The sequence below is a fragment of the Vidua chalybeata genome, chromosome 18 (assembly GCF_026979565.1).
Source record: "Vidua chalybeata isolate OUT-0048 chromosome 18, bVidCha1 merged haplotype, whole genome shotgun sequence".
Taxonomy (NCBI): domain Eukaryota; kingdom Metazoa; phylum Chordata; class Aves; order Passeriformes; family Viduidae; genus Vidua; species Vidua chalybeata.
The window spans coordinates 7,164,710-7,184,819 of NC_071547.1; the positions used below are offsets into that span (position 1 = coordinate 7,164,710).

The window sequence follows — 20,110 nt, forward strand, 5'->3', positions numbered from 1 at the left end:
GATACCTATGGGAGGCATCTGCCTGTCTTCAGCTACAAAGCTGATTGCAGAACAGTAGGGCCTGAGCCTCTCACAAACACAACACATTTGTGAGTCAGCAAGTCACATCCCCATCCAACATGGAGCAAAGAGGCACAGAAAGACAAAGGAGGCAGCAGGAACCTGCAGTGGAGTCAGGAACTGGTGCCAGAATGCCTGAAGCCCATTCCTGTGCCTCACGTGCAGCCTGTGTTTGGAGAAGAACACCTGGCTGGTACCTCTGTCACTGTGAGCCACAGCTCGAAGCTGAGACGCTCCCAACAACAGCAGTGCAAAGCATGTGAGTTCTGATGGAGGAGATTGTGGCCAACAACAGAGCAGTTTGTCTCTACTATGTCACAGTGTGCCCAAAAAATTAGTCATAACCAAGTATCACCTATTTATAACTACTTACTTCTCTGTTTTTAAGTCTGTTGTTTTAGGTATCTGTCAATGAGACAGTAAGGGCTGATCCCAAGGCCAGATGGATCCATAATATACAGGCTGCAAAAAACGGATTATGCTGTTACTCACTGAATTTACTCAGACACTGCAGTTTCTACAAGATGAGTTTTTCCTGAGAAAAAGTAGCATTGCTTGTATTTAAAAAACACCCTCAACAATCCTTTCACCATCTGTTCCAATGACTGTACAAGAGAAAAAGCTAACAGCAAAGCTGTATTCTGCTAAACCACCTGTGTCTGTGACTAGAACCAGAATATAATGCAATTTTATGAGCTTCCACAGTCAGCTCTGACCCAAAGATCCCCATGTGCTCTGCTCCTATGTAACTGAAAGAGGCTTTCAAGTTATTTGAGTGTCCAACTGGCACACCAGGAGCCATCCACCTCATATCCATGGGAACAGTGAATGCAGGAGGAAACCACTGCCCAGGAGCCCCTCCCCTGCACGCTGCATGAAAGGACAAGCCAGAAGGCAGAAGAGCCCACACTGCTCCTCCACCATTAATCCCAAATTCCTCCTTGCTGCCTGCCACTCAAAAATGCCTCCATGAAGACTATCTCTGTTCCATGGAGTAGGGACAGAAGTTGCATTAAAAAGACTTGACCCCAGAATGGGATGTGTTTATGAAATTCCACTTTTCCCTTTGTGCTGTTGTGAGGAAGGAAGAAAAAAAAAAAAAAAAAAAAAAAAAAAAGGCAAGTATTTGATTTGCTCCAAGTTAGAGGCTTGAAGAAGTCCTAATGGCAATGAACTATAGCAAATTCCTGTGGGTACCACTCCTAATGGCATGTAAAGTACAATGAGGCACTGTTAAAGGAAAAACTAGCAGTGATTTAAGAAGTAAGAAAGTAAGCAAGATTTCAGTGTGAGCTAGGCATGGCACTCATGAGCTCGATATGTTATCATTATACTGAAAACAGGAATTCTCATTTTAGGTGTTCATTTGGGGTATCAAATCTTGTGATTTTGGTGCTGAAAGCCCTACTTTAAGTCCTCATGGCTGACTGTGTACAATGGTAAGATTTATTGAAGCCAAACCCAGGAGCATGCTTTAGTTCCAAAACAACAGTGCTAACTAAAGGACAGTTCTTCACTTGCATGGAAGGCGACTTTTCCCTTAGAGAGTTCCAGGCATTGCCATTTCTCTGGCTAACCACATATATCCTTCCCATTATTCTTTCAGTTACCACTGAACTCAGTGGGAGGGTTTCACAAACACAGACAGTGCTCAAATAAATCCTTGAAAATCCTGCTCTTACCCCACATTGAAGAGGATAGATGGATAGTCCAAGCCCCATGTGGAGGCTGGAAGTTAAAAGATGTGAAATAAACCTCAGAAGGCAGCACACAGCCTTTATGGCTTTTACATGGCTGATACTTCACCAAGTCTGCTGAAATAAAGGTTTTTGAATTACTAATGTTCATAAAAGAATTCTATTTCAGAAAGGGGATATTTTTTAAAATAAAAGACTTACCTGTGGTACTCCCTTTTTTCTACAATGCAGCTAAACCCCTAGAAAAGCTCCTGGTCTGACAGAATCTGCTGCCTAAGCCATGTTGGGCACTTCTGCCATGTAGTCTGATCAAACTGGTCCATGCCCACAAAGGCAGAAATTACTTCCATTAATGAGGAGCAGATTGACAGAATATCTTAACACAGTCTAAAAATGTTATTAAACCTCAGCATTGCCCACAGTGCTCACTGTCCATCCCAGCCAGGGATATTCTACATCTAATATCAAATGGACAGGCTATGTCAGTGCTTTATAAATCACTGTCTGAAAAATCCACACAAGGGATGGACATGTAAAAGGTGAAGAGGATGGCAACATAACTTCTAAGGCAAGTTGCTCTTACATATTCTCTACTTTCTCCACACTTCCAGCACTGCCTTCCCTTCTGTCTGAATATCCCTTAAAATGGTGGGTCTGTCTACTAGTCTTCCATGGCCTGGAACATAACCACTGGCAGAAACACTGTTTCCAGTCTACTTTATTTGCTTACATTTTTAAAAAGTAATTTCAGTTTTGTATCTTGCTGCTGATACAACCATTTTTTTTCTATCAAGACAGATCAGTTCCATTTAAAATGTATCAGAGACAGACACCTGTAACTAGTTTTACCTGACTATGTACACAGTTACATATACATTATATACATATAGGCATTATATATATACATATAAATATATACACATATATATAAGGCACTGTAAAATGTACCATCACTTCTCCAGGACTGTTTTAATCTGTAAAAGTAGATCATATTTTTTCATATAATTTGAAATGCTTTTAAACATTTAAAAAATGTTTCAGGGTTAGAGATATCAGCTGTGAAATAAGCCTTATGTTAAATTTCAAGTTATTGTGACAAGATGAACAAAACCAATTTTGATTAATTCTAATCTATTTATTGTAAAACTGATTCTCTCTTTTTAAAAGACATATTCACCTGTATAAAGAGTTTCCTTTGTCTCTCATTATGTTCCAAAATGTGAACCTAAACTTGTCCTGCAGAATGAAAAATAACAACAATGAAAAAATGAAATACAAACTTGGATAATTTACCCATTACTTAGAGAGAGGAAAGCCAAGATTGCTGTAAGCCAAGATATCTTTAAATAAAATGTATTGAAACAGATCATGGCCTTATATAATCCTGCTTGATGTAGCCAACATCCATGGAGCCTGGTGATTACAGTTTGAGCCATTTTATATAAAAGGTAATCTCTGCCATGTGAAGACACAACAGCACACAAATATGATTGGCATTTATAATGAACATGCTTGAATGGATCCTTGCTTAATGCAATTAGCCTATATATGCAAATTATGGCATCAGAAATCCCGCAGCAGCTGCAGGGCTTGGCAGCTGCATGTGTTGTAAGACAGTCTGACAGATCAAATGGACATATTTCCAAAGACTAGAAACAGATAGACAGATGAAGACAGATTAAGAATTGCGCATGTTTGGGATTTATAAACCCACATGACCTGGACAGAATGTATTCAACAAATACCAATATAAAAATTTTTCCAGTTACTCTGTGGCAGTGATTCAAAACTGTGCTGGACCACAGGATCCCTATTAACCCCACAACTTAAATAAACAGTACAGAAAACTTCATTTAGTGGTGCTTCATGGACCACTTACTGTGACCTCCCAAACGCCATTGGTCACTACTGGGAGACACTCTTTAAAGACTCACCATATCTCCTACTCTACCATAGGCATCTTGAAAATGAGATTTAACATGCAGTCACTTCCTTTAAGATTTTGTCAGTTTCATCCTTTGCACTGGAACTGGCCTTTCCAGTTCTGCTCTTCCAGTTCAGGTTTTGCACAAGTGGAAGTGAGAAAGGGCAGCGCACCGTGAACCATCTCAGCAAATGAATGCAGCTGAGGCAGAAACAGACTCTTGAAAATACTGAAGTGACTCAAAGGTTTAAAAAATATATATGTATTACGAGAGCCACAAAAAAGGTTACAGACAGAGCTCCACAAAGCCTGCACGGATACATTCCAACAATTCAAGGTGGCAGAACAGGTGAAATACAGACCATAAAAACGGTTTGACATTAACTTTCCAGACTGTCAGAGACAGAAAAGCTTGACCCCATCTTTCCCACACACACAAAAAAATATTGACTATATATATATATCTCTCTATATATCTCTAGTCTGGACCACAGATATAGTCCAAAGAAAACCACATTGCAATTTCCATATTAGGCTTGTAGGAGAGTAGGCATCATCTGAGGAACGTCCACTGTAAGGCCCGGGAGGGACCCTCGTGGGCCGAGCTGACACAACATCACGCTTGGTTAGAATTAGAACAGCAACACCCCACAGCTCATGTGCTGCACATGGCTACCAACACAGAGCTCTGTGCAACCCCCCGAGCTGGCTGAACAAAACTGAGTAAATACATTTGTTTTGCTTAATTAAAAAAAAAAAAAAAAAAAAAAAAAAAAAAAAAAAAAGCAGATGCAAGATATTAGGGCAGTTCCTGTTATCACCTTCCTTAAAAATTCAAGACTTGAAGACTTCTTTAATGTACTTGCTTACAGACATGTTTTGAGACTGTATTAATGATCTTCAGGAAAATATGCCACCCTGAGGCTTTTTCCCTTGTTCACTTCAGGTTATGTCTGCATCCAGTTTTGACATGGGGGCCAAATGCTGGTTGTCTGTCAGTGCAGTATTTGGCCCGGAGTTTCAAAGTCTTTGCTATTCAGACTTTCCTATGAGGTCAACAAACAAAGTAGTAAAAAAAGAAAATATTAAGGCTTCAAGTAAAAATATTTTCTCTCTCTCCCACCCATGTAGTAAGGTACATTTAATTCCATAATACTCAATATATTATACAACTAAAGGTATAGAGATCCAACTTTTCAAGGCAGAAAAGTACTACAATGAAAACCTGGAGGCTAAATGGGAGCATATGAACAGGGAACAAACAGATAATAAAATGCAATATGCAATGAAAACTGATGCATAAACGAAAAAAAAAACTATTGCTCTTTTTTAAATAAGTAATACAATCCACAGCTACAAATAAAAACATGTTGAAAATATTTAAGACTTTTGAAACATGAAATAAGCATGACAAAAACAAAGAAGCTACCTTACAGGATGTGTTAACTTGTGCTGGATTTTCATGGCTGATCCCCACCTACTATAAATTAGCATCATTTAAATGAGCTTTCATGGAGCCACACCAATTTACACCAGCTGAAGATTTGGCCTGCAGTGTCCGTAAAAACAGGGCATCTTGACAGAAGAACCTTACTGCTGAGAACCTGTAAACTGCTTAAAGAACTATGCTTTAATATGGGCTGGATTCTGCTCAAAAATTAGATTTAATAAATAGGTCCCCAGTCCCACAACAGGAACTATGGAACAGACACATTTATAAGTAAATAGCTGCAGGTTTAGTGCCTTGGATGGAAATGAAGCTGGATTTGCTGCATGCAATCTCCTGTTAACAGTTCTGCTTAGATTATTCTTTCAGAAAATCTGAACCATTTACTCCAGGCTATGTGCACTGAATTAAATGCAAACCTCAAAAGGAAAAAGAAAACAAAAAAAAACTTTGGTACCATTGTAAACCTATGAAAAAGTTGAATGTCTCTCAACTGTGGGCAAAACTACTCACAAAATACATAATCCTTACTGCTGAACCTGTACTGACACAGTGCATCCTTTTATTCTCCCTTACCCCTTGTGAACTATGTCAAAATAACCCTGGATATTAGTGCTTTATACACACAATACTGTGTTTAGTCTTACTGAGAAATTCTCTCATGAACTAATGTAGTTAACTTCAAAGGCTCTTTGGCCCTTCAAGTTCCTCAGTAGCTTTTTCATTTATAAATGCAAGAGAAAGAACGATCAAAGTGGAGCATCACTGGGATGCAAATCTCAAATATTACATTGGTGCAAATTTTCAGCCTTGCTTGCATGAATTTCATGTACATATTCAAAGATACATGATAAAATGTGCCCTTGTCTCACTCCCTAATCCCATGTGTTTCCTACCCCCTCTTTTTCAGGGCTTACATATGGCATACATGATACTTTAAAAATAAGTAATTCTGTGATACTCTATGCACCAGAGTGAATTCCAGTCCTTAAAGAAGTACTGCATCTTCCTGAGGAGTTAACATCAGGGTAGACTGCAGATTAATAACAGTAAAGATGGAAGAAATCTGTAAGGCCATCTGGTCTACCCCTTGTCCCTACAGATTCACCTCTCACAGAAAATTTTTAATGACTTGTCCAAATACAGTTTGACTGTCCTAAACAGTTTGTCCAAAACTCTGCTTGGAAGACTATTCACTGCCCCTTCCTCTCCATCTGTTCTGCCCCATTCCAAATGCAGACCATTGGTTACCAGTGACAACCCTTGGATTTACCTTTGGTTTTACAACTTTTAAGTAACATATTTGTAAAATTATGATACTCAATTTTCATTTCATTGCTTAGCCAGTGGCATGTTTTAGCCCTTTAAATCTTCTCATTAGCCAGCCCAGACAGTTCTTTAATATATGTTGCTCCATCAATACCTGATCCAGTTTGCCAGCATCCTTCTGGTACCACGGTGCCTCCAACTAAAGACAATGTTCTATGTGCCAGTGAGCAAATCTGCACAGCAAGACTATTGCTTCTCTGCTCTGCAATATCCCTACACCAGGCATTTAAAATATCACCAAGGCAATAAAATGCACACTGATTTCTACTTCACTCTCTCAGAACTTTAGCCTATTGCGGATGCATTGCTTTCCATGTTTCTTCCTTCAGGCAACATAGAGCGTTACACAGAGAGATGATTAACTTTCTTATGTTCTCTTCAACCTTTGTCTCCAAATAATAATGTGATATACAAGGGACATAATAACCATGTATTGCAGCAGATGTCAAGATTCATCAAATCAAAATATAAATTTTAACCAGGCAAAATTAAGGTCAATATTTGCCTTCTGGAATAATTAACCTCAACATACATGAAAACAAATAAGATACTATGAACACATTCTGAATTGCTACCAAATACCTGGAGAGCTTTCCATTATAGTCAAGGACTGAAAAAGATTTAACCCCTTGAAACGAATATCCTGAAAAATGATGGATTTAGATCTCTAATCAAAACTATTCACCAAGAGAACCAGGTGGAAAGTCAAGGTCTTGTATGCTGACTGGCTCGGTGACAAATAATAATTTTTAGTGACTTTGGCAACAGTCGTTCAGGATATTCTTAATTGCACACATGATCTAGTTAGCATTGGTCCAGATCTCAGTACTTTTGACTTCTCAGGTGTTAACTGAATGGTAAGGAAAAGGAGATAAAGAATAGAGAAATAAAAATCCATTTGTCCCAAAATTAGCTTTGCCAGAGTCCTCATATTTTTGACAAAAGTAATGCACCCCTTTCTTGTTTTTTACGATAAAGTTGTCTTTAAATCCAACAAAGTAAATGTAGTTTTCTGGAGACAGGAAAAAGAAACCTCAGAATGTTAAACAGATTTGATTGATATTATTTTAAAAAGTTGTTCCCCAGGGGGGAAAAACCCAAATTGAAAATCCTTTGTCTAACAGTATTGAAGACCAGAGGGAATGTGCTAGTAATTAGGCAGACAGAAAATTTATATCCTTTAGATGCACGCTTGGCTCAGTTACACACACTGTAAATTCGACAGCTTACGATAACCTTGCTGCGGGATTACACTGACGGCACCAGGGCAAGGCAGTAAACTCTGTTATTGCCTAAATCCAACAGGTAAGGAGGGTGCAGGGAAAGCAGCTGATGGCTGTTTAAAATATGTTTCCATCTGAACATTTCCTTTCTTATCTGCTTGGTTTTTTTTCTGGGTCAGAGAAGCCTTTCAAACCCAGAGGGAGCAGGAGGTCAGAGTGGCAGATCCTCGCCGGTGTTGCAGTCCTTTTCCATGGAGACAAACACGCGCACACACACACACAACTTCACACACAGGGAGGCCAAGGGCAGACAGGGAGAAGCTGTTGCTATCCTTTCTCCTGCCCCCATCTGGGACCAGGGAAGCTTTTAAAGAAGACATGGTGTCTGCAGCCCAAGTGGCCTTGCCTTGTTCCTTCCCAGGAGGAGGAACGTGAGCAGCAGCACCCGGGGGACGACGAGAAGCTCCTGCCCAGCGCAGGAACCCTACTTTCCATGTCAGCAGGAAAACAGCAGTTGGTCCTCTGGCTCCTGCCAGACACATCGCTGGCCAGAAGAACTGGGAAGGGGCATGGGAAAACTGACTGATCCTGGACTGACTGAACTGTTTCACAGCACAACTGGTACACAACAGAGTGGTTGGACAGACACGCGCACAATGGGTTTAGCGCTCTCTTGCAGGAAGGAATTCCACTCGGTGGTGGTCTTAGGTCGTAGCCAGTTCCTGCCTGTCGGTTCAGGAAGAGTCTGATAGACTGTACAATTTTATTATTCCCTCAAGAATAAGGCTGCAGCTGGTTTTTGGCCAAGAGAGAAAGATGAAAACAGAACAAACCCAAAACAAGAAAAGGAGAGTGGCCGACTGCTGCTGCTCCTTCTTTGTTGTTATTTGAGTCTTCACAGTGCTCCTAGCTTCATGGCTGGCTGAGTGGATGGCTCTTTGTTTTTAATTCATTTTATTTTACACTGAAATTTCATAGGTTGTTCCACCAACTCCCGACACCTTCTTAACATTTGAGTGTCTAGCAGGGCTGACTGGCGTCCCCTGGGAACTTGATGTTGAACCCAACCTGGCTATTCCTTTTGGCTGTCCATTTATTTTACTGTGAGGTGTCTTCAACTGCATATCATCCCTGCATCAAAAGAAATATCAAAAGATGCAATATTAGTGACAAAGTGTGATAGCAGAATGGCTTCATTCAGAATAAACAATTACCCCCGTCACCCTGAGTTCCCAACATTGCAAAATATTCAAGCCTGGGAGCAAGCTGGTTGAAGCCAGTGCATTCCATGAAAAGCCACTGAAATGAGAGAATTAATTTGGCCATTAGGTTAGTGGACCACGCCTGAGTAATATTTGTTAATTTAATTACTTGCTTAAATGCTTTGTTGTTCCAAACTAATTGCATAGGTATTTGTAGGACGCAGGAGAGTTTAACTGTTACCACTGCTCACCACTGACCTTAAGGGAAACTGTGTTTTAAAATCAGAAATAAATTCTCAGAAAAAACATTTCCCAGTTAAATATCCAGGTAAACAAAAGTTTGTTGCTCATCTCTGAAACAGCTTGTTTGCACTTAACTTCAGGAGATCTACAATAATGGTTCTCCCACATTTCAGTAAGTTTTCCAAAACTGTTGGATAACAGGAGAGAGAAACCTGGGACCTTAACCAGAGGCCAGCAGAGCACAGTAAGTACCAGATACAAAGGAAACTTAGATATTTCTGAAGAGCAGCTCTCCAGGTCCCAACTAAGTTGAAATACTGCATCCTCAGCAGGATCATGATCTCTTCAGACTTTGCAAACTCCATGGCTTCCAGAAGGAAAACAGAAGCACATGCAGAAGCTGCAGCTGAGCATCTTGCTCAGGTGGCAGTTATAGAGGCTTTTGGCACAGCAAATCCTTTCTCTCCATGCTTTCTCACAGAAAGGAAGGAAGTAGCAAGGCCTTAAGGTAATGTCATGAAGCTCTGTGCTTTTATCAGCACTCCACACTGCTAAATACAGAGCTGTCAATGTCAAGCACCAGGACTGGTCTCAGCCCGTTTCCCTCAGTGCAGGGTATGTTGCACAAGTAGGATCCCAGCTCTGCCTCTGTATCCACGCAATGTCTGGGTCAGCCTCCCTTCAGGCTGCAAAGTAGAACAGTTCCACCCTTTTGTGCGTAAGGGGAGGAATAATCTGCCTCACGCCTTGGAAATTATTCCCCAGTTCAGCTATGACACCGTATCACTATGAATTTACAGCAAAACTGACCACCTGCAGTTCAAGGTGCAAGTGCAAACGTTTTGTCATGATGAGGTTGCTGTGGGGGGTGTGACAGAACTGAAGAGCACCCACAAACCTCCCACTGTCATGGCCCACAGCAAACACCTCATCAGGGTGTGCCTCCAGCACAGCTCCAGCTCCAGCCCTTGTTCACAAGCAGATTCCCACTGCTCTCAGCCCCTCAAGCAGTTCATACCTCTGTGCTCCCACTGACTGCGCCTCTGTAATTTCCACAGTGTTCACAAACGACACAGCCTTCGGGCCTCCGTAAGAGGGTGACCTAGGCATCCCTGTGGGGGACGATGGGACCTGGTGGCCTGGGGATTTGTAGGAGCCATTGCTCACCCTGCCCTGTAGTGCTTGATGGGACTGCACATTATTATTGGCCAAATCAGCTTGCAGAGAGGTTGTGGAAGTCCTTGGGGCTCTTGTCATTGCACTTGAGAGTGAAGACACTGAGGACTGCAGTATAGGGTTCCTTGTGCTAAAGCTGGTGGCAGCCATCAGATTGTCCCTGGATCCGTATCTCATGGCCATGCTGCGCGGGTCTTCCGAGAGCGTGCTCACTTGCTGAAGGCTGTAGGAGCTGGGCGTGTCATAGACACCTGAGTCTGCAAACACTGAGTCAGGGTGCGAGTGGAGGAGCTTTTCCCTCTCTTCCATCTCTTTCCTTTCCTGGATGGATGCCATAATTGTCTTGGAAAGGTTATCATAGCGCACTGGGGAGGGCTCTCGCTGATGTGGGGCTGGGCTCCCCAGCACCGGGCTGAAGCTCTGCGGTGGCTGGCGCTGCAGCTCGCTGCCCCGGAGGTGGCACATTTTGGCTGACAAATATGGGGAGTGGTACCCGACAGAGCTGACTGCAGAATGGGCAATGCACTTCCTCCCCGAGGGAGACATGGGGTTCAGCAAACTGTCATATGAAAGACTCCCATTTCTGTTTGACAGGGAATTGGGAGAAAAGATGCTTTTGTAAGGGGTGGAAGCCGCCCCTTCAGACTTTATTGGATGAAGGGGCACTTTGTCTGTCCCTCTCCTGCCAGCAGATTTCAGGCTCAAGGATCGTGAATTGATGGCAAAGGAATCTATCTGGAGTGGGGAAGACTGGTAGGTCTTGTGGAGGGAGCTCTTCCGGTAGCTGGGGATGTCCAAGCTGGGTTCGGACTGGTAATCAAGGCTCCTGCCATCCTCTTCTATCAGAGCCCCTTGACTGTGTCCCTCCTGCAAGGTGATCTAAAAGAGAGGTGAATATGAGAAACAGAAGCCAGTGACATGTAAGTACAGGTTTTGTCTCTCAATGAGTGCATGGGAAGGACAGAGCTGAAGGTCTTCCCTCTGACTGTCAGCCCAGGTTCATTACAAAAAAATCTGACTCCTGTTCAACATATGGATTAGCACCTTAGAAGCAAGGAGGAGTTATTCATAGTAAGTGCTAAATAATATTGACAGTAAAAAGTAAGTTAATACATGGACACTGAAAACACTGAATGAGAGACCCAAGCTGAGACTCAAGTCTCAATCAAGGTATATCAGATTGTTATCTGATAATACTGCCCTTGGAAAAAGCACTGCTCTTCACTTTTTCTACAAATAGCTCTTGAGCTGAGGGATGTCTGGTCTTGTGTGCTGAGACAGAAATACTTTGAGCTTCATTTCAGCATGCTGGGGACCAGCACAGTCTTATCCGCTCTGCTCTGCACTATGAATATTCAGTAATTCTGAATTACTGGTCATAGGTCTTCAAAATTAGGCACTTAACCTTAATTAAAGCAGAGAGGCTCCTTCTCACCATTTAGACAATGAAATGAAGCAATTTTCTCTTTTTTATTGCCTGTGTAGGAGAAAGTGGCCACATCAGAAAAGGAAACAAAGCCCATAGTTTATTTATGTGCTTTGAAAACAGATAGGAGTTCACTTTGCTTTACTCTGTGAAAATTGCTCAGAGTTCTGTTCACTTAAAATGCCATTCTGTGCTAAGCAAATAGTTTTTGCTGTTATTTTTAAGAAGAGTTTGCCATAATGCACAATAAATTGGCTACACTGGCTTTGCAAACAAAGAGTTATTATCAGTCACATATTTAATCAGAAATGCAGTTGGCACAGCTTGTTCTTTAGTTTCTTTTAAAGGAAAACTATTGAAAAAAATAAACTGAATGACAAACCCCTGGTTTACTGTGGATGTTTTTAAAAAGCTTTTTCCTTTCAGCTAGAAGATAGAGAAATATGCAAAACAGCTCACTCTCTTCTAGAGCATGGTGCTAAATTTGGCCTTCTCTGGAAAAAGGAGACCAAGTGACAGCCTGTAAAGGAGGGTGAGAGCAATGACGTAGCTTTTAAGTATATTTGTGCTACTTATCCTTGTGTCCTAATGCCTCTTTCCTGCATCTTTCACTGCTCAAAAGCAGAATTACATTGACAGGCTGAAGAACTGATACAGAACAGACACCATGGCATTCCTCACAGCCCAGTCTCTTTCCCTCTGTACCTCCTTAGGCTTGGCAGACAAATCCATGCCCTCCTATGAGCTCACCACGTGAACCCCGTTTTATGATACTCCCAGCTGACTACTACAGAGTTGTCACTACTATAAAACTGAACAAGTCCCCAGAGCTTGCACACCAGTCAGCAACATCAGCAGCACTGTTTTGGGTTAGGATTGAAACAGGAACCCTCAAAGTGAAGGTGCTGTTCCGTGTTATCATTTCACAGCACTGCCCAGTCCCCTGGCCTAATCAGAACCTGCCCTGTATCTATATTGCATCTCTGGCTGTGCCCTGAATGAACACAACAAGCCTACCTTCCTTGGCTCTGACTTTTGCCATTATGACTCAATGCTGTGGCTTCCACAGCTCAAAATTGCTAGATGATGCCCGTAAATAGAGTATTTTGAACTGGATGTCAAGCCATTTTTCATGTAATAAAATGAAAATGATAGGATATTAAACTTTTTGGAAGAGAACTGTTGTTCTTGTGTTGTCTTTCACAAGCCACTCGTTTCTTCATTAAGTGGACAAATACAGAGAATAAGATTTACTATTACTGCAGCAAGACTAAAACTTAAACTTGGTCATAGCTGGAATTCCACTATCTATCACCATCTTTCTTTTCAAAATAAGAAGGATTCAGGAAAAGCTTTCCTCACCATTTAAGGAACATTCTGTCTTATTACAGTGTTGCTACAGTCAATTGTTTTTATCTACCATATTTTCCTTTCCTTACTTCTTTCATAATACTCCTTCCTATCACCCCCTGTTTGTTATTCCAGGGGTGATACTGAAGGACCTGATGAAATTAATTTTGAGAAAACTGCACTGTGTGTGGTATGTGTTTTTTAAGGATGTCTCCACTGGTGCATGAAGACTTGGATACATATTGCAAATATACAAGTTAGACTGGTAATTTTCCAAATACTGTTCTCAGGTCTTGGGGGCCAAGGAATATTTGAAATAAATCCATGAGAAATAAGTTTCATAACTTCTAAGCAAAAGAGAAAACTGTCAAAATTCCACAGCAAATCTGTCTAATTGTACCTCAGTTTTCTTGATAGGTGAAAATGATGCCAAGAGTTAGGATTGTGTTTTTTTTCCATAGAACCCAAATGCACTGAATAGGTGCTAAGGTCAAACATGAGGAGTCTTCTGTTAATTTTCACTAAAGGATATCTCAGGATGCTTTAAACGTTCTTTCTATGCTGACATGTTAAAGAATCAGTGAGTACACTGAGTGTTGGCTAAAGGGTCTGATCCAGAGAAGCACTCAGCCTGCCCAGCTCCCTCTGAAGGGAATGTGAGGTGGCACCTCTGCCAGGAGAAGCCAATGGAAAGTGACACTTCTCAGCATCCCAGGATCAGGCTGAGACACTGGAGCAGCGGCAGCGCACACCTGGCAGCGGGACAGACATGTCAGCAGGGGGAAGCTGTGAAATCAGACATGTTTCCATAAGGAGCACAGTGAAAATCATACACTGTCACACAACAGTGCCAAGCTTTGTTATTTACTTCTACACTCTGGCGTTCACTAGAGCCCCACAGTGAATTCCTCCTCAGCTCCACACTGCCTGGCGTTAGCTGGGAGCAGAAACTCCCGGGCTCGCTCACCTGCTCGGCCGTGGCGTGGTAGTGGACTTTGGGGTTGTTGCTGAAAGCTGGTCGGTATTTGTACATGGCAGGAGTGGGAGGGCTCATAAGTTTGGGTGAGAGGCCACCTTCTGCAAAAGAAAAAAAAAGTACTTTCTATTACAATGTGTGCGGACAGAAAGCTGTCAGCTGTAATTTCCTGCCATCCATCGTCCTCTGCAAACGGATCTGTTCTGGAGAGAAGAGAACTTGCAGTACTTTTGTGTAGCATTCCACCAAAATCAATGGAGTCCCTATGGCAGCAACAGCACATTGCTGCCAGATCAGCCACCTACAGAGAAGGAGAAATAACACACAATATATTGAATGGGGTGAGTAGAAATTTTGTTTTGGTGAGTAGAAATTTTGCCTAATTTGAAATACTAAATATTTGGGTTGGATTCAGCTACTAGTTCTGCCTGAAAAAAAAAGTTTTAAAAATAGTATCAAAGCATAAAGTTCACATTCTCACAGATGAAATAATAATTCAGTTTGCAACGCCTAAGAATTTCATGCTAATATTTCTGATTCCTTAGATTCCTTAGACATTTATAATTAAATAATTTATTTAAGAAGGAGTTTAAAAGAGTTTATAAATGCTGCAAAACTGACATGAAAAATTCAATCTAGGCTTGAATAAACCACTTCAAGCTGCCATTTCTTTCCCTTTCCTGCTGTTAATTCCCCTAGTCTGGAAATCATATAAATGGAAAAAAATCCTTCACCCAGATCCCATGTTTTGAAATAATACAAGAAACATTTTAAAGAGGCTAAAATAATTTCTTATAAATAAAAATAAAACACTGATCATGCAACTATACCTTCACTGGTGCCCAGCTGCCCTTTTAGCTCAGAGTACTTGCTTGGATCTCCTTTGGGTGGGAGAGGTGGTTGCACATCCATACTCTTATCCTCCAGACCTTCCAGGCTGATTTTAGACTGAAAATGATCCAAAAAAATCAATCATTCCATGCAACTTGGTTAAATAACAGATTGTGGCAGAGTGCTGGATGTACCAGAGGACCAGAACTACCTATACCTATAATGACAAACAGGATTCAGCATCTACTGCAGGCAAGGACTGTCACATGTAAAATTAGCATTGTCATAACCACCCAGGAGAATTTTAAATGCACTATCCTGGTCTACTTGGCAGGCTAATACTATAATCATCATACTAATTAGTATGTGGTAGAAGACAATAGTGCTTTCTAGCATTTTTCAGCAACTTTCCACGTAGCTCTAAGCAAGTAACTATCCAAAGTTACTTCCAAATGAAGTAACTATCCACAAAAATCTTGCAAGTTGGCTTTCTTTGAATCCACCACTTTTTATGGGACTAAACAAATCCTTCTCTATTATTCATGCCAGGAGAAACTGCAAAGAGAAGAGAACTCAGCTTCTGAGTTCCTTGCCCTGGACCACAAGCCTTCTTGCAGCCTGGAAGCTCAGAACATTCTTCAAAGTAGAACAGCTGACCTGGTCTGGTGGTACAAGGGTTCATTAAATTTAATTTGAACACCAAGAGGTGACAGCCCTTGGGACAGAAAATAACTACTGCAAAGAACAGTCAGCTTTTCCAAAAGAAGTCCAGAGGGATTCCATGCTAGAGCTGCCTGTTATTGGGTCAAAAGCTGCTGTTACTGAACCTGCAGTGGAGGATGAAGTGTATGACAGAGAATCAAGTATATGACAAGGACTCAAACTCTAGTTTCTGCATCATCTCAAAGAGATTTGCCAATGACAGACTCACTCCCAGCTTGATAATGCTCAATCCGTGCCCTTCAAAAGCAGAGCTTGGAGATTTCCTCACCTTGCTCCTGTTGAGGTTGGCTTGGATGCCGTTGTCGCTGATCTTCACTGTGATCTGTCGCTCAGACAACTCCGGTCTCAGGAAAGGAGGTTTCACACTCACAGCTTGCTTCTTCTTGGGCTCCACCACATACCTGATTAATTGTGCAACAGTTGTCATTAAAATAAACAGTAACCTAAGAACAAGGGCTGAAAATCTTCCCACTTCCAGGTTATGGTTTAAGAATGTGACAGAATCTAGGTAAGAACCTCCATTTATTTCAATGTATGTAATAATTAAGAAGCAATTAAAGAAAATTAGTGAGCAAAAGGAGAGGATGTATTAAAAAAATCAGCAATATTTGAAGCACTAATGGATAAGAGCACAAAGAGAGCAAGAGAGGCCTGCCACCAACAGAAGTGACTGACTACATCATCCCAGTTAACATGAAACAGCTGTCCTGTGGTGGGAGTCAGTGACTGGGAGACAAAGCCCAGCACATGAGGAGTTACCATGGAGAAAATGATGTGCTGCCAGTTCTAACTTACCACATGGTGACTTGTTTCTGTAGCATGTTTAGTGTTCAAATAAATGGAGGTAAAAGAGACTGCCAAGTCTATAGGAAGCAAAAAATCTAAGAGGAAATGGCTGACTTTAGATATCTAATTTCCCTTCAGTGGAATAGAATTCTCTAAGTGCAATTGGCCAGTGACTGTACTATGCCTAAATATCAATACACACACCAGCTTTCTCTGTTTTATGTAGTGAACAGGACATTCTAGTAGTGATGGCTCAGGGACCTTCAATACACAGAACAATCTGAACAGACAGTTCAGATTCACAAAAACACAAAACAAGTTCTGCTTGTTATAATTCTGTGAATAGCCATGATGATGGCACTCACACCCCTCTCTTAAAACAAGTATCTCACAGTGTTTAATACCCAGCTCTTCTCATCCACCTTGAACTGATTTTCACATTTTGGAAGGTTTGAGAAGCAGCTACTCCAATGTCTTTAACACATGTAGTAGTCCTTTAGGACTTATTTGTTGTATAATAAAGGGGAAAAGAAGGCAGATAAGAGAGTCAGGGTCTGGAATTGTTCAACACCCTAAAAAAGCTCAAATAAGTCTTATAGTAATATTATGAACATGTTTGCAGGCTGGACAGCTCAGCAGCTAGAATTATAGTCCATCTGATCTACTGCATTAAGATCCTGATTTCAAAATGTGAAACGATAAATCCATTTCCCCAAAAATAGAAAGCCATAAATAAAATCTCAAGTTCCGTGATGTAGATCTCATTGATAATCTGTTTTATGATAATGAAAGTGCCAGTGAGATTGAAAACCACAGCAGCCTTAAATTAGATTTAAATCTTAAGGAGAAAGGCTGATTTTAGCTTCCTTCCTTTTCCCCAGCAGACTGGACATTGTGTATAGTGTAAGAAGTAGTGTGGGCAATATGATAACATATGGATATGTACCTTGTTACTGAAATCCACTGGATAAACAAGCTGGTGAAGACAAGGGTGTAAGTTCAACATAATCTGACAAGCTCATTCCAAAAATACTTCCGGGACAAGGGTGGTGAATTACAGGTTACAGCCATGCAATATAGAAGCAGCTATCACAGAGCTCTGCCTTCAGGAGTGTTTTTGCTTTGCTTTCCTCTTATTCCATCAACGCTTGGCTTGTGAGTCCAGCCAAGCACATTTCTTCCCCTGTCCCAACAGGGACTCTTGCTCCCTCATTCCCAGCTGAGAGCATTTCTCTTACCTGGGAGCCAAGGGGCTGCAGAGCACATGTTCCACGTTTCCACAGCATCCACGGGTAAAAGGATTCACTCCCCCACGGAATTTCCCTGTCACCTGGAAACATGTTCAGGACAGTGCTCAAACCTCTGGTTCTATAAAAGTCATCATCTAAGCCTCAGAAAGCCAAGAACAAGTCTGACCCTTCTGTCCTTCCCAAAGAGATCATTTTCCTTTGAATGCTGCACTTTTTCTCTCTGGCTCTAACACACCACCTCTGTCAGCTAATTCCAGCTAGGAGGCACTCAACTCAAGATCCTTCCCAAAAGGACACGGCTGAATGTGACTGGGTTTCAAAGTGATGTGTTCATCTCTCCATGCTGCTCCTGCACTGGATTTGTGTCTGCTCCCAGCCAGACATCCTTTTTTAGTCTCTTTTGTTCCCATCACTTCTCCTCCTCTGTCCCCTCCAAACCAACAGCAAAGTCAAATCAACATTCCCAAATGCTGAATGAGAGCAATGTTTCCTCTCTCTCCTGAGCAGTAATCAGTACAAACTACTGCCTTATGTGGGAGGGTGCCAGGAACTCCCTGGTGATTACAATGTTTGCTTATAAATGAGCAGGTTTAATAAAAGCCAAGCCTCATTAGACTGGCGGGATCCATTCAAGGCTTCATAAGCATTATAAAGAGTTTGTACTCCACAGGCAGATACTCAAAAGTCACCATATGGGGATAAATACCAATAAAGCCAGGGAGATTAGTGGTGGTTGCCATTAAAAGCATTACTGTTGTTGTTTGCAAGTAAAGCATTTTAATCAGCTCATAGTTCTGATCTAGCAACAAGTTTACAGAGTACCAGAAATACTTTAATAACTTGCACATAAAATAACAAAGGTTAAATAATTCTGCAATATATTACGCTGCCTTGTTGATATAACATAAAGCTCTTTAAGAGGCTGAGAGAGGCTGGAAGTTCTGAGATTTGGAAGAGCAACCTTTTGATGAAAACACGGGCCTGGGACATTTGGCACATCTGAATTCAATCCTAGGTTCACACTGACTTGTGCCAGATGCTGGCAAAGCATTTCATATTTCTGTGCCCATTTTCTCAAAGACAGTATGAAAATAAAATTTCTCCAAATCACAGATTACAGTACTAATTATATCAGTTTGGTTTCTAAAGTAGTTTGAAAATCACTGCTAGAAAGCAGTCTAAGAAGGAAGGGTATTTATTTACTCTATTCAGAAACTAAAAATACCAGGATATGAACAGATGTTGGGTTATGGGTTATTTTGATTCCATAAAAGAATTTCAGAGGCATTCAGAAAGCTCAGAAACATCTAAACCCAGCCACTATGCACTTCTCAATCACAGCCTGCCTACTATGAATGCTCAGAACTTACAAACTCCAGAATTAATAAATACCAAAAATTTACAGTAAAACCCCAAAAATGTCTGTACCACTGGCCTATAAAATGTACTGGGAAAAGAGGACAAGATAAGCTGAGCATAGTGCAAATGGAAAGCTGACAGTAGATAACTACCAGTGTGAGAAAAGAGAATCAACACTGAGACTGCAGGAGAAAAGAGAATGTTTTAGAACAGTGGCAAAGCCAGGAGCAGATCTCTTATCCATCTCTCCTGGTCTGGTGCTCTAATTACTTAGATATGCTTCCTTTGAAAGAACCTCAGGGCTGGGAACATCCATCCTTCAGTTACAGATAACCCCTAAATATGACTAAACAGAAATTACGGCTAGATTATATTGAATTTTCAAAATGGCATGGAAAGGTGTAACAAATCTCAAGTGGTTTGGTAGCTCAGGAAACCAAACCAAGCTAGGATACATTTTCCAATGGTTATTTCAATCACAGAAAAATCCTCAACCTTTCTAAATTTTAGTGCAGCCACAAACACATGAAGTTAAATTTTACAATTTTTAAAGTTAAAATTTTCCTTCTTCTTCAGCTTAAAATTTTCATGGAGAGTTTATATCACTGCACAAAGACAAGCCTAAGGCAAATCATGATTTGGGCTATCAGACCAAAATGCCCTGTGTTTCATGCTACTATTGTTAGCACTATCAAATCTAATACTTGGCCAAAATGAATTTTAAAATTAAAAGCAGATTATTCTGAGCAGGTCAGAGAAAAGCATTTGAAGATGACAGCTATGGAAGCTTGCTTTGTTCAAAGGCCATGTTAGGCAACTGTTCAGGATGACTTCAGATTCCTTGCTTATGTAAACCTCCCACACTCTTCTGGATAAGAGTTTTTATTGTCTCTTGTGGGATGGAGACAATGTCATCTCAGTTTACGAAGGCCTGGCCTCAGACAGATGTTTTCATCGCTCACAGCCTGCCCAGGAGCCAGACTGCTCCACAGCATGGAGCCATCAGCCCCCAGGACAGCCAAAACAGGCCACTGGGAGCTGCAGAGCACCCACAGGGGCAAGGGCAGCAAAAACCCATCTGAAAAAAAACCCAAACCAAAAGGGAAAA

General features: G+C 41.2%; 1 protein-coding gene across 1 annotated transcript in view; it reads right to left on the reverse strand.

The window, feature by feature from the left end:
• Window positions 1-2,462: 2,462 nt before the first annotated feature.
• Window positions 2,463-20,110, reverse strand: part of ZDHHC8 (zinc finger DHHC-type palmitoyltransferase 8) — a 112,170-nt gene continuing 94,522 nt past the window's right edge. The window contains exons 6-11 of the mRNA XM_053959593.1: window positions 17,632-17,723; window positions 15,876-16,008; window positions 14,884-15,001; window positions 14,045-14,154; window positions 10,144-11,180; window positions 2,463-8,811 (exon numbers count right to left, since the gene is read on the reverse strand). Of these exons, the coding sequence (XP_053815568.1) occupies window positions 8,640-8,811; window positions 10,144-11,180; window positions 14,045-14,154; window positions 14,884-15,001; window positions 15,876-16,008; window positions 17,632-17,723 (1,662 nt within the window). The 3' untranslated portion in view covers window positions 2,463-8,639. The remainder of the gene's footprint in view (window positions 8,812-10,143; window positions 11,181-14,044; window positions 14,155-14,883; window positions 15,002-15,875; window positions 16,009-17,631; window positions 17,724-20,110) is intronic.